Source organism: Heterocephalus glaber, unplaced genomic scaffold, assembly GCF_053883595.1.
Source record: "Heterocephalus glaber isolate CG9 unplaced genomic scaffold, H.glaber_assembly_v1.0 deba00001564, whole genome shotgun sequence".
NCBI lineage: Eukaryota > Metazoa > Chordata > Mammalia > Rodentia > Bathyergidae > Heterocephalus > Heterocephalus glaber.
The window spans coordinates 16,074,198-16,088,163 of record NW_028258351.1 but is presented as its reverse complement, the minus strand read 5'-3'; the positions used below and the strand labels follow the sequence as shown (position 1 = coordinate 16,088,163).

Genomic DNA, 13,966 nt, shown 5'->3' with positions numbered 1-13,966 from the left:
TATAATAAATATATCAAAAAAGCTATTTTGGAACATACTTCTCATGTTTACGTTACCTGGAGCTCCCAGAAACTGTAGGCTCTTCCTTTGTAAATAGGAACAGACCTGTCTTCTACACACTGTTTGTGTCTTCTATAGTCCAGGGATAAAGTTACTACAAGTTTAACAAACATTTGTTGAAGGAATAGAAAAATTTGAAGTGTTAAGTCTTTCCTCTGTTCCATGTCTTTATTGAGACTGTATTTTTAAAAAAAATTCTTAAGTTCGTTTATTGGTACATTTTAGGTATACGTTTACATTTATCATTGGGTGTTTGTACCTGTAGATGATGTATCTTGATTCTTATTTTTTCCCCATTACCTGTGTGTTCTTCACCCCCTCCACCCTTTCCTATTTACATAGACATCATTTCCATTTTTTTTCTTTTCTCATAATTTTTTCTTTCCCTGAGACTGTATTATTGATAAGGCACAAAACTACAAGAATGACCCATAGAGTGGGATAAAGTAGATTTTTTCCTTAAAGCTTGGCGTGGTGGCGCACGCCTTTGATCTCAGCACTAAGGAGGCAGGAGGATCACTAAGAGTTGGAGGCCAGCCTGGGCTACATAGTGAATTTAAGGACAGCCTCAGCTATATAGTGAGACCCTGTCACAAAAACCAAAAACGTAAGTAGATTTTTCCAGTTTTCATTTCAGATGTTGGCTTTACATGTAGATGCCTTTCTGAACGACTGCTTGAATTATATATGCTAGATTTTGCTAATCGCAATTCACCTTACTCATGGGGAGTACAGTATTAGAGATTTCTTTAAATGTTTCACACTAACAGATGCGAAATATTTTGTTTACTTCAAGGATCCTTTTGGGGATTCTTTACGAAAAGTTTATTAGGAGCATATATTCTCTATTTTGGTGATTGCTTAAAATTGGGCATACCAGTATTAAGTTCAGCTTTCTAACAATGACCAGTTCGCACACCATGTGTGTAGCGTTAGATGGCTGCTGGATACTTGCCAGCAACTAGACAGCTACACTTCTTTCTGCCCTGTTACTCTCAGACCACCTGCTTCTGGCAGGAGGCGGCAACCTGACCCTCCGCGACCTCTTTGTCATGGCGCCGGCGGGGCGTCTACCAGAACGTAGTCGCTTCTGCAGCCAGCCGGGCGTGGACCTTCCAAAGATGGCGGCAGCCCCGGCAATAGCGCGGAGGGGGCGGAGCTCCGCTGCCGGAGGTGGAGCAGAGAGGCTGAGGGTCGGGCTAGCAGGCCGGACGCTTCTGAATTAGGCAAGCTCAGCGCGCTTGCGCGGAGAGGCCCTGCGCGCAGAGAGGCAGTGGCAGTGAAAGGCATCGGTGGGGCCGACTGGCGGGTTGAAGGAGGGAAGCGAGCGAGCGAGCGAGCGAGCGAAGTCACAGCGCGCGCCGCGTCGGCCGGGGTACCCTCCCCTTCCGGGCGTGAGGCGCTGTGAGAAAAGCCGAACCGAGCGGACTCGCACCGGCAGCGAAACGTTGCTCCCGCTGTCCCAGCCCGATCTCCTTCGGCTTCGGCGCTCCGGTCGGGGTCCCGGGTTCCTCAGCACACCCAGCTCCAGCCGCCCCCGGAGCCTGTCCCAGACCTTCAGAAGCCCCGGCGCCAGCCCGGGCCCTTGGCGGGGAGGATGACGGAGCTGCAGTCGGCGCTGCTCCTGCGAAGACAGCTGGCAGGTGAGCGGGCGGGCGGCGGGGCGCCGGGTCGCGGGCGCGGACAGCCGTGCCCGCTGCTTCCTCCCTTCGGCGCCGAGGGGGACCGGGCCTGCGAGGGCGGGGAGCCGGTGGCTTGGGTCTCGGCCGGCCCCGCACTGTGGCCCACCTCCCGGAGGGCACGGGGGGCGCGACCCAGCCTCGGCCCTGGACGGGGCCTGGCGCCCGGAGGGGAGGCCTCCCCCTCCCCCACTCCGCGGTGGGGCGTTGCGGGGGAGGGGCCGCGGTCCCGTGCCGGCCGATCCTCTCGGAGGGGCGGGTCCGGGCTCAGGTGCGGCGGAGGCCGCCGGACCCCCGGGGCAGCTGGAGCATTTGGGCCCTGCGCAGCTGCGAGTGGCCGGCTCGGGGGTCCTGGCCGCGGCAGGCAGCGGGGGCCGAGCGGGCGAGGGGAGTTGGGCCCAGGTCGAGTAGAGGAGGCGCGCAAAACTTCTCCCCGGGCAGTGTCGGGTCCGCGGAGTTGCGGCCGACAACAAAAGAGGCGGCAGGGCGGCCTGGGCGCGGGGGCGCGGGGTCCGGAGCCCGGCGGGGTGTGGGGACGCCTCCTCGACTGCCTCCGCCTGGCACGGGCTCCGGCTGCGCCGCCCGGCTGGGGGAGGGTAGGAGCGGGCACTGGGGAGAGCGCTCTCTGGCCGGCTCGGGCTTTGTGCTCGCGGCCACTCCGGCTCCCGCGCAGGCCCGCAGACCCTCGGCGCTGCGCCCGCACACCCGGCTCGGGGCGGCGGCCTGGTGTGGCTTCTCTGAGCAGCCTGCGTCCCCCTCCCCCACTGTCCTGGCCTCAGGCCGTTTGCGGCTTCCAGGTTGACTTTTTAGGGGGTTGGCTCCTACTCTGCTAGGACTGTGTGAGCGGAGCATGCGCGTTGGAGGCGTACGTGTGCGGAGTGGAAGGGGGGAGGCGGGTTGGTGGCTTCACAATGCCGCCCCACGTGCTGCCAGATTTAAAGAGAGATGAACCAGCAGTTACCCCTGCTGTCCAACGCCCAGAGTGTGTCATTCTCGGTTCTGGCGATCTTTCCCCTCCCTACCGTGCGCCAACAGCCTCTGTTCCTCGGCTGAAGTCGGAGGCTGGAATGAAAAAAAAATCTTTGAAAGAGATTTGAGTATGTGTGAGGTATTAGTTAAATCACCTTTGTGGCTTCTTAAGGAAAAGATTGTCGGGGGGTGTTACTGATTGTATAATTAGGTTTATTATTAGACCGTGAGCAAACAGCTTTGGACGAGCGTTAAAAGTTCTGGATGGTCAAGGGGAGTGACTTGAAGTAAATGGAGAAGTTCTACTGATACTCTACCTACCAGGAATAATATGTGAGAAAAGCAGTGGAAAAATAACAACTTTATTGGGTCTTATATTTGCAAACACCCTTTTTCTGTCTCTTTTTCTTTTTTGAGAAAGAAATTAAGATCTCATTTTGTCTCCCTAAGAATTCTTTAGTAAGTTTTTATTATGTGGTGAACTTTTAAATAGAATTCAAAGAACAAAATCAGTATTAAAACAGTCTTACATAATAGAAAAGATAAACATTTTAAAAGGTGCAAAAGAAGTTGCACAGTTACTAAGAAACTAAAATATGACTAATGATGGTTAGTTGTACCAGTATGTCAAAACTTTCCTATTTGTGAGCCTGCTCTAGATTTTAGAGAAAACTAGGTTGTGACAATATTCCAAACATTGATAAAGCACTTCTCTTTATTAATGGTTGACATTATTATTATTATTATTTTGGTACCGGGGATCAAACTCAGGTCTTTGCGCTTGTGAGGCAGGCAGTGGAACCACTGAGCTAAATCCCCAACCCTTGTTTTTGTTTTTTGAGACAGGTTCTCACTTCGTAGTTCAGGCTGGCCTCGAAATCACAGGGATCCTCCTGATTCAGCCTCCCGAGTGCTGGGATTACAGTAATTTGTATATTTTTTAAGCCTCATTTTAAAGTTACTTAGGAGAATATGTTCTTGCTTTGTTGAATAGAGATGATGGAACTGTTCTTAATACTTTTTTTTTTTCAGTTTTTTAAAAAAATTTTATTTTATTGTTACATTTTAGGTATGCAGTATATTGACATTCATCATTGGAAATTTGCACCTTTACATAATCTCTCTTGGTTCTCATTTTTCCCCATTCCCCTGCCTTTCCTTCAACCCCTTCATCCCTCCCTATTTACAAAGACTTTGTTTCCACTTTTTCATTTTCTTCTCTTTTCTTTTGGTACTGGGGATCGAACTCAGGACCTTGTGCTTTCGAGGCAGGAGCCGGAACCACTGAGCTAAATTCCTGGCCCTTTTCATTTTCTCATATTAATTCCATTCCCTTCTTTCCTTTCCTCTACCTCTCCCACTTCCCCTTCCCCCCTTTTCTTCCTATTTCACATTATCTATTATACTTTTTAGTCCTTGTTTACACTTTCAGTTTCTCACACTAGAGAAACTATTTGGTATTTACACATGTGTGTCCTATTTATTTCATTTAAGAGTATTGCTTCAGTGTGCATCCATTTAACTATAAATGTCTCTAATTTCTCTTTTTTTTTTTTTGGTACCGGGGATCAAACTTGGGTCCTTGTCCTTGTGCAGCAGGCGGAGGAAACCACTGAGCTAAATCCCTGGCCCTAATTTCTCATTTTTTATGGCTGAGTAGTACTCCATTTTATTGTTCTTAATACTTTCTTAAATTTTTTTTTCTTGGTACTGGGGATCAAATTCAGGTCTTTGTGCTTGCAAGGCAGGTGCAGCACCACTGAGCTAAATACCAGGCCCACTTTCTTAAAAATTTTACAGCTTTTAATTGTTCAACCTGTATGGCATAGAAAAAGCCAAGGCAGCTTGTTAATTGAAATTCAGAAATATCAAGTAGTATTTTGAAAGACCGAGTAACTGCTTAAAGACCTTGTTTTACTATAGTAGTATATTGTTTGAGCTTTGTGATTCTTCAAATATAATTTGAAAACAAGAAAGAATGGTAAAATGTATCTCTTCAAATCAGAGTGAACTTTTGTTAGATTTGAAAATGTTTTAAAATCTTAAAGGGTATTGAATTGAGTAGATAACACAAGCCATTTTAGCTGCTTCGATTCTAAAAGTTTTCAACAACAATGGCGCCATTTATTGGGGTCCTAGTCTGCCAGTGCTAAGGATTTTAATTCATTACTTGGGAGAATTTATCAGGTGTGTTCTTTCCTCCGTCACTGTGGTGAAGAATGTATTGTATTTACTTTCACAGTGGAATGAAGTGGTTCCTTGGGTTGCAGTTTCTCAGCTGTTACCAATGGTATTTTGGGATGATTATTGATAGGGGGTCCTGGACTGTACATTGTAGATTGTCTATCAGCATTCCTGGCCTCTACCCATTCCACCCAGTAGTGCATACCTTATAGTTGTGACAAAGATGTCTAGTGCCAAATTGTCCCCGGGAGAGAAAATCATTCCAGGTGTCAGTAAAGCCACTGTGTTAAGGTGTTTCAGTGAAGACCTTTATGGTTATTATGAAGCAAGTAAGAACATCTAATAGGGTCATGAAATCAGAAACTGTAGCTTGTGTATTTGTGGTATTATTAGATTATGATACTTCTTTGTGAATTCAGTAGTGACAGTTCAACCTTTACAATGCATTAAGTACTGAGAAATTCCTTAGCACAAGAGATCAGTTTAAAGGAAATATTTTTGATGGGCTGGGGATTTAGCTCAGTGGCATCTCTCCTGCCTCGAAAGTACAAGGTCCTGAGTTCCATCCCCATGCCAAAAAAAAAAAAATTGTGTCTTGCAGGTGACAATTGTGTGCACACCTGTAATCCCAGCACTGAGGCTGAGTCAGAAGGGTCTCCTCGAGTTTGAGGCCCACCTGGGCTAACAGTGACTTCAAGGTCTCAAAAAAACAGCCCCCCCCCCTTTTTTGTGTCTTGCTGGGCGTGGTGGTGCCTGCCTGTAATCCCAGCACTTGGGAGGCAGAGGCTGGAGGGTCTCCAGTGCTACATAGTAAGTTCAAGGCCAGCCTGAACTAGTGAGACCCTGTCACAAAAAACGAAACCAAACCAAAAGAATCCAATTGTCTTTCCAGAGAGGTTTTCCATTTATATGGAGTATTGTTTACTGAGGACCGACCTATGCCAGTCACTTTTAAGTACTCCACCTATGTTATCTCATTTAATCCTTCCAAAAGGAAATAGATGTAGAGAGGTCAAGTAGCTGCTGATAGTGGTGGTGTTAGAAGAGCCAGGACCTTATTTATTTATTTTTATTAGTACATTTTAGATATACCTATTGATAACATTCATAATAGGGAATTTGTACCTATACATGATATATCTGGCTGCTTTTTTCCCCATTCCCCTCCTCCCTTCCAACCCTTCTTCACCTTATTTACAGAAGCTTTGCTTCCATTTTTTTTCCTTCAATTTTTTTCTTGTCCCTTCCTTTTCCCCTCCCCCTTCCCTTGCTCCCCTTCTCATTTGAACATTTTCTTCCCATTTGCCAGTGTCTATTAAACATTTTGGTAAGACCTTCTTAGACTGTTGTTTTAATTGGGTACGTTGTCCCCCAAGGAACAGTAATTAGTAATCATGAAGTGGGTTTTAATTTAATTCAGCAAATAGCAAAATTGGTTTTCCCATTATTTTATTTGTGTGTGTGTGTTTGTGTGTGTGTGTTTTCTTTTGAGACAGGGTCTTGCTATGCAGTTCAGGCTGGCCTTGAACTCTGGTCAGTACTGTCTCAGCCTCCCATTTGCTGGGATAACAGGCATGTGCCATCATGCCCAGCTGCCGATTTATTATTTTTTTATTTTTTATTTTTTTGGTACCGGGGATGGATCCAACTCAGGACCTTGTGATTGTGAGGCAGGTGAGGTACCCCTGAGCTAAATCCCTGGCCCCCGTTTTGTGTTTTTGATGGTACTGGGGAGTGAACCCAAAGCCTTTGCACTGAGCTATATCCCTGCCCACTTTTGAGAAAGGTCTTCCTAAATTGTACAGGCTGGGTTTGAATTTGTGGTTTTAGGGCTGGGGATTTAGCTCAGTGGTTCTGCCACCTGCCTCTGCCTGCCTCGAAAGTGCAAGGACCAGAGTTCATCCCCAGTACCAAAAAAAAAAAAAAAAAAAAAAAAGAATTTGTGGTTTTAAGTCTTTATCAAAATAATTATCATGAACAGAGATTAACAGCCAGACTAACAGAGGTTTCAAAAACAAAAACCAACAAAAAACTCCGGTAAAACACATAAAATACTGGGGTGTGGTGGTGCACATCTATAATCCCAGCACTGGGGAGTTGAGGCAGGAGGATGGAAGCAAGTTCAGGGTCAGCCCAGGCCTCATAGTGAGTTCACAGATAGCCTGAACTACATACCGAGATCCTGGGATGCAGCTCTGAGATACATCACCTGCCTGGCAAGCATGACGCCCTGAGTTCAATTCCTGGTACAAAAAACCCCCACATAAAACAATTACACTAAATCGAGGTATACTCCTAAAAAGTATATGTTAGCCATTGTCAGTTTAAGGCCAATATTCTGTAGAATTAGGAAAATGTCTTTGAACATCATAGAGTGAAAATAATGCTACATCTTTTGGTGTTAGCAGTTTACTCAGGAAAAAAAATGAGACTAGTTGTGCTCATTCCTTACCCAGACCCTACCAGATTTTATTATATGGTGAATGTTTTTATAGGTTTTTTTTTTTTTTCCATATATGGTGAATGTTTTTAAGAAATAAGCTTTTTTTTTTTTTTAAACACCTTACTTGAGGGTGTTTAGATTTTATTAAACATTTTCATAGGCATGCATAGGCCATTTTCACAGATATTCTAGAACTTGGAAGACTCTCTATACAATAACAGTAAAATAATTGGGCTTATTTTACTGTAGGAGGGGTTTTTTTTTTTTTTTTGAGACAGGGTCTCACTATGTAGTTCAGCCTTGAACTTAACTATGTAGCCCAGCTTGGCCTTGAACCCATAGCAAAGCATGCCCAGTTTACTGTAGAAGTCTTGATTGTACATTTAAAGTAATCTGGAAAATTCTAAAATTTATGGCTTCCTGAGTTCTCATGTAAGTGATAATGGGTTTCTCTATGTGCATTAGAATCACAGGGCAGGCCATGGTGTGCATGCCTGTAATCCCAGCACCTGGGAGGGAGGCTGAGGAAGGAAGAATGTGCCTTCCAGGCCAGCCTGAACTGCAAAGCAGATGCTATCACAACAAAACAAACAGAACCCCCCACCCCAACCAGAAAACAACAGATTCCTGGCTGATCTCCAGAATACTAGTTCAGATGTCTTGATGGGGCCCAAAATTTGTTTGTATTTATTTTTATTTGACTTTATTTAATTTACTTCTCCCAAATCTACTTGAACCTGGAATCATCATTTTTTTTTTTAATAGCAGAAGATTTACTGGTACATTTTAGGTATACATAATAACATTCATCATAGGGAATTTGCACCTGTACATGATACATCTTGCCTCTTTTTTTCCTTTACCCCTGTCCCCTCCCTTTGTACAAAAGTTTTTGGTTTTTTTTTTTAAAACCGGGGATCGAACTCCCATCCTTGTGCTTGTGAGGCAGGCCGTGGAACCAGTGAGCTAAATCCCCAGCCCCTGTACAAAAGTTTTGTTTCCTTTTTTTTCCTTTTAATTTCTCTTTTTTTTCTTGCCCTTCCTTTCTCCCTCCCTCCTCCCTTATTCCCCTTCCCATTTGAACATTCCAAAATAATTTTTTTTTTTTGGTGCTGGGGACTGAACTCAGGTAGTTGGGCAAGGCAGGCGGTGGAACCACTGAGCTTAAATCCTTGGCCCCTCCAAAATAATTTTTTGAGGGAGGTGGGGTGGTAATGTATTTTAAACCCAGCCCCCCCCCCCCTTTTGAGACAGGGTTTTACTTTTACTATGAAGTGCACGGCCTTGAGTTCACTGTGTAGCCAAGGCTAGCCTTGAACTTGCAGCTGTCCTCCTACCTCAGCTTCTTGAATGCTAGGATTATAGGCATGAGCCACCTGGTCCCCCTCATCCCCACTTCGAGACAGGGTCTGCCTGAGTTGCCAGATTGCCCAAATTGGGCTCAACCTTGCCATCTTCCTCCTTCCAAGCCTTCTGGAGTACTGAGATTACAGGCATGTGCCACCAAGCATGGATAATTAATTTTTTTGGATTTATTGAGACAGGGTTTTGCTATGTGGGCCAGGGTGGCCTTGAATTCACTATGTATCCCAGGTTGTCCTCACAGTGATCATCCTGCCTCAGCCTTCTGAATGCTGGGATTACAAGGATGTGCTACCGCACCCAGTTTAGTAATCCACTTTTTAAAGCAGCACTTAGATCATACTGAAGCTGGTGGTTTTGAGCCACACAGTAAAGTACTCTAAAGCCCACAGCCCCTGATCTTGTCTCATTAGCAGCCCTGGTGTATAGGCTACTCAAAGAGACCCTTCTTCAAAGGAGAGGCAGAAAGATTTAATATTTCTTAAAGGCCTTTCTAGATTGGATCTCTAACATACAGTCCTAATAAAATCTTACACAAGTGGAAATAGTTATTAGTCTTCAGTAGATGATTCTGGCTCTTGAGCATAATATTAAGGGTTTGTTAATCCTTATATTTAGAAATGGGAAAAACTTACAGTGCATCAAACTAATTGTTTAACAGTTTGAGAATTTTTATATCCAGAAATCATTGCACTATTAACTTTTCAGTGAGTAATTGGATTTTGTTATGATTAAGCAATAAGTTACCTATAACCTGAGCACTCTGGGAGGCTAGGGCAGGAGGATCACAAATTTGAGCCCAGAATTATGAGACCCTGTCTCAAAAAAAGGGAGGAAGGGGCTGGGGATTTAGCTCAGTGGTTTCGCTGCCTGCTGCGCAAGTGCAAGGACCCAAGTTCGATCCCCGGTACCAAAAAAAAAAAAAAGGGCTGGGACTGTTGTTTAGGGGGAAGACCCTGGGGCTCAACCCCAAGTACCGCAAAACCAAACCAAACAAGGATTAAATGACTTTTAAGCAATAATTTGTTCAGTGAATTTGTTATTTAATGGAATTTAGTTTCTTATAAATATAAAAGTTGCCAGGCACATCTGTAATCCCAGCAGTGGGGAGGCTGCAGCAGGAGGATAGAGGTGAGTTTGAGGCTAGCCTGAACTACAGACTGTCTCAAAACAAAAAACAAAACAAGAGTTTAATCCCTGCCTCTAGAGATTGAATCCAGGGCCTAGCGAGCACTGTACCACTGAGTCACATCCTCAGATCTTTTAAATTTTTTTGAGATGAGATCTTGCTAAATTGTCCACGCTGGCTTCAAACTTGAGATCTTCCTACCTCAGCCCTCTGAGTAGCTAGGTGCCTTCATTCCCTGCTTGCACTAGTCTTAAAATTAATTACTTTTAAAATTTTTATTTTATTTTATCCCATTCCCCCTCCCCTTCCTATGTACAAAAGCTTTGTTTTCATTTTTTCCTTCTATTTTGACTTTTTTCTTTTCCTCCTTCCTCCCTCCTCCCTTTGTTCCCCTTCCCATTTGAACACTTCCTATTTCCCAATATCCATTATACATTTTAGTCCTTATTTATATTTTCAGTTTTTCACACCAGAGAAACAATGCAGTAATTAAACATGTGTGATTTATTTCACTTAAGAGTATGGTCTCAAGGTCCATCCATAAAGCTATAAAGTTCATCCTCCTTTTTTTGGGGGGGGTACCAAGGATCGAACTTGGGTCTTTGGGTTTGCGAGGCAGGCAGTGAAACCACTGAGCTAAATCCCCGGCCCTAAGGTCATCCTTTATGGCAGAGTAGTACTCCATTGTATTAAATTTTTTTTTTTTTTCCAGTACTGGGAATCAAACTCAGGACCTTGGGCTTGCCAGACAGGCGTGGCACACTGAGCTAAATCCCTGACCCTAAACCATATCTTTATCTATTTGTTAGTTGATGGACATTTGGGCTGTTTCCAAGATTTAGCTATTACAAACCGTGCTGATATGAACATGAGTGTGTGTATATCACTGTGGTGTGATACCAAGAAGGGGAATAGCTGGGTCAAATGGAACCTCTTGTTTTAGTTTTTTGAGGAATCTCCGTACTGATTTTCACAGTGGTTGCACCAGTCTACACTCTCACCAGCAGTGGAGAAGGGTTCCTTTTTCCTACAGCCTCTCCAGCATTTGTTATTGGTTAGTTTCTTTCATTTGTTGGTACCGGGCATCAAAGTCAGGACTTGCTTTCAAGGCAGGCGCGGTGCCACTGAGGTAAACCCTTGGTCCTTTTTTTTTAATTGGTTAATTTCTTTTTTTTGTACCCGCGATGGAACTGGGGACCTTGTGCTTGGGAGGCAGGCGGAGGAACCACAGAACTAAATCCCTAGCCCTATTGGTTAATTTCTTGATAGCAGCCATTTTTTCTAGAGTGAAATGGAATGTCGGCATTTTTAAAATTCGCGTTTCTCGAATGACCAGTGGTGTTGAACATTTTTTCATGTGTTTATTTGCTGTTTCTATTTCTTCATCTGAGAAGCGTCTCTTCATTTCAGATCTGGGTTATATTTCAATTATTATTACTATATTTTTGATACAGAGTCTCCCTATGTAGTTCTGGCTGTCCTTAAACACAGTATGTTGCCTAGGTTGGCCTCAAACTCATGGCGATCCTCTTGCCTTACCCCTGTGTGAAGGCCCTGGGTTCAATTCCCAGTGCTGCCAAAAAGGGGGAAGGAGTTACACCTTTTTCTACTTAAAGCCTAGGGTGGTGAACCTATGGCACGCATGCCCTCTGTTGGCGAGCAAGCCAAGTTGCCCCAGCAGTTAAGCATCGGATAGCAATTGTTTGTTTTAAACTAAAACCTTAGTATTTAGGTTTATTTATTTTTTATCATTCATTCATTCATTTTGAGACAGGGTCTTGCTATGTAGTTCAGGCTTGCCTTGAACTCACTGTGTAGCCCAGGCATGCCTCAAACTGGTAGCGATCCTCCTGCTTCAGCCTCTGAAGTGCTGGGATTACAGGAATGCACCACCACACCTGGCCAGTATTCAGGTTTAATTGCAGTGTTGGCATTTTGTGATAAATAAGTGGGTTTTGGGTTGTAGTTTGGACACTCAGTCTTTAAAAGGTTTGCCATCACTTCCCATCGGAGTTTGTATGATCCTTTGATTTTTCTCATTTTTCTTTTTTTTTTTGGTTCCAAGAATTGAACTCAGGACCTTGTGCTTGCCAGGCAGGCGTGGCACCACTGAGCTAAATCCCTGGCTTTGAGTCTAATTTTTTTTTTTTAGGTAATCCAAATTGGGATATTCTAGAGAAAGTAGTATATATATGTACATATATAGGATAATGTATATATAGTGTAGTATATAGTACAGTATATACATGTGTTTTAAAATTTTCTGATTATACACAGATATTGCTATTGTGAAAATTTGGAAAAGCTGAAATGTACATGATAAACATCAGCCATTCCTTTGCAGAGTTTGTTAACATTTATTTTTCTTTTCCCTGCATTTGTCTTTTTTTGGTTGTTTGAGACGGGGTCTTGCCATGTAGCCCAGGCTGGCCTTGAACTCCAGCCTCAACCTCCCAAGTGCTGCAGTTACAGGGATGTGCTGTCATGCCTGGGTTCTTTTTTTTTTTTTTGGTACTGGGGATTGAATTTAGGACCTTGTTCTTTCAAGGCAGGAGGCAGCACCACTGAGCTAAATCCCCAGCCCCCATGCCTGGCTTCTTTGCCTTTTTTTGTAAACTGAAATTCTGAAAAGAACCCCCCCACCCCCACCCCATACTGGGGCTTGAACCCAGGGCTGTAGGCATGAGGTACATCCCCAGTCCTCCCTTCCCCCTTATCTTTGAGACAAGGTCTTACTGAATTGGAGTGTCCGGTTCCAGCCTTCCAGAATTCTGGGATTACAGGTGTGCACTGCCACACCAGGGTTAAGGCTAGTGTTTTGTTTTTCCAGTACTAGAGATTGAACCCAGGGGCTTAACACTGAACTACTGTTTTAAATATTGTATACTGTTCATTAAACTTTTTTTTTCCCCAAAAAACTTTTAAGTCTTCCTTACTTTTAGAAGGGGAACTCCTATTGCTATTGGCTACACCTTGTTTCTCGTCTTTTTATGCGTTAGGATTCTAAAAACTTATCTTTTTTGTTTTTGAGACGGGGTCTCAGTTTATAGTGCAGGCTGGCCTTGAATTCATGGTGATTCTCCTGCCCCAGCTTCCCTAGTGCTGCTAGGATTACAGGCATATGCCATTCTGCCTGGTTTAAAACTAAAGTAACAATTTCAAGGCTTATGTAGCAAGGAGTGTTACTCTAGTCTAAGTCCTTAATATTTTTTCACTGTATGTGAGCAGAGGATAATTTTTTTTGTTTAATAATACATAGGCTGGTTTATATCTTAGTAGTCTTATTTATATTTAATAATGGATAGATTGGTTGTATCTTAGAGGTCTAAGTTAAATTGTACTAAATGTTGTTGTCCCGTCATCGTCCTGTATTGTGTATGTGTCCCACTTCGGACATCCAAGTTGTGATAGTTTCCCTAGGGAAATAGTGTAATTTTCAGTGTTGTCTTTGGCCGTTTCTACATCTCTCCCTTAGGATTATACCTTTGTTGCAGCTTGTGCTCTTAGCATTTGCCAGGTGTAAACAAGAACAAAACTATGGCTCTCTGGTTTGGTTTATATTGATTTCTTACAGGTGCAGCAGTAGCACAGATGAGGGTGTTATGAGGGAGGGTCTGCCAGACCTTCAGAGGCCCAGTAAGGCATGTGATGTGGCTGCTGGGGGAACAGTACAGGATTTTTGGGGAGGGCTGTATGCATGCTGGGGACCAAACTCAGAGCCTTTTCCTGTGCTAGACATGTCCTTTACCTCTGAGTTGCACTCCCAACCCTGTTTTTTGTTTTGTGGGTGTCTTTTTTGTTGTTGTTTTTGTGGTAGCCTTTGAACTGAGCAACATGCCCATCCTTTTTTTTTTTTTTTTTTTTTTTTTGTACTGGGATCAAACTCAGGGCCTTGGGCTCCAAAAGCAGGTGTGGTGCCACTGAACTAAATCCCTGGCCCTCCCAACCCTTTTTGAGATAGGGTTTTGCCTGTTTGCTCAGGCTAGACCTGGATTTAGGATCTTCCTCTTTCAGGTTCTTGAGTAAGATGTGCACCACCGCACCTGGCTTGTTCATGTTTTTTTTTTTTCACTAAATTTTAAACAGCTTTAGATTTAGAGAAAAATTGTTGTGGGGATAGTACAGAGTTCCCATATATAC

General features: G+C 43.9%; 1 protein-coding gene across 4 annotated transcripts in view; it reads left to right on the top strand.

The window, feature by feature from the left end:
* The first annotated feature begins 1,257 nt into the window (after positions 1-1,257).
* The window catches only part of Ube2g1 (ubiquitin conjugating enzyme E2 G1), an 83,957-nt gene continuing 71,248 nt past the window's right edge, over positions 1,258-13,966 (top strand). The window contains exon 1 of one of the 4 annotated variants that reach the window (XM_087192007.1): positions 1,258-1,703. In XM_087192007.1, the coding sequence (XP_087048133.1) occupies positions 1,658-1,703 (46 nt within the window). In that variant the 5' untranslated portion in view covers positions 1,258-1,657. The remainder of the gene's footprint in view (positions 1,704-13,966) is intronic. The other 3 variants (XM_021238277.2, XM_087192006.1, XM_004857239.4) reach the window with 3 other exon arrangements.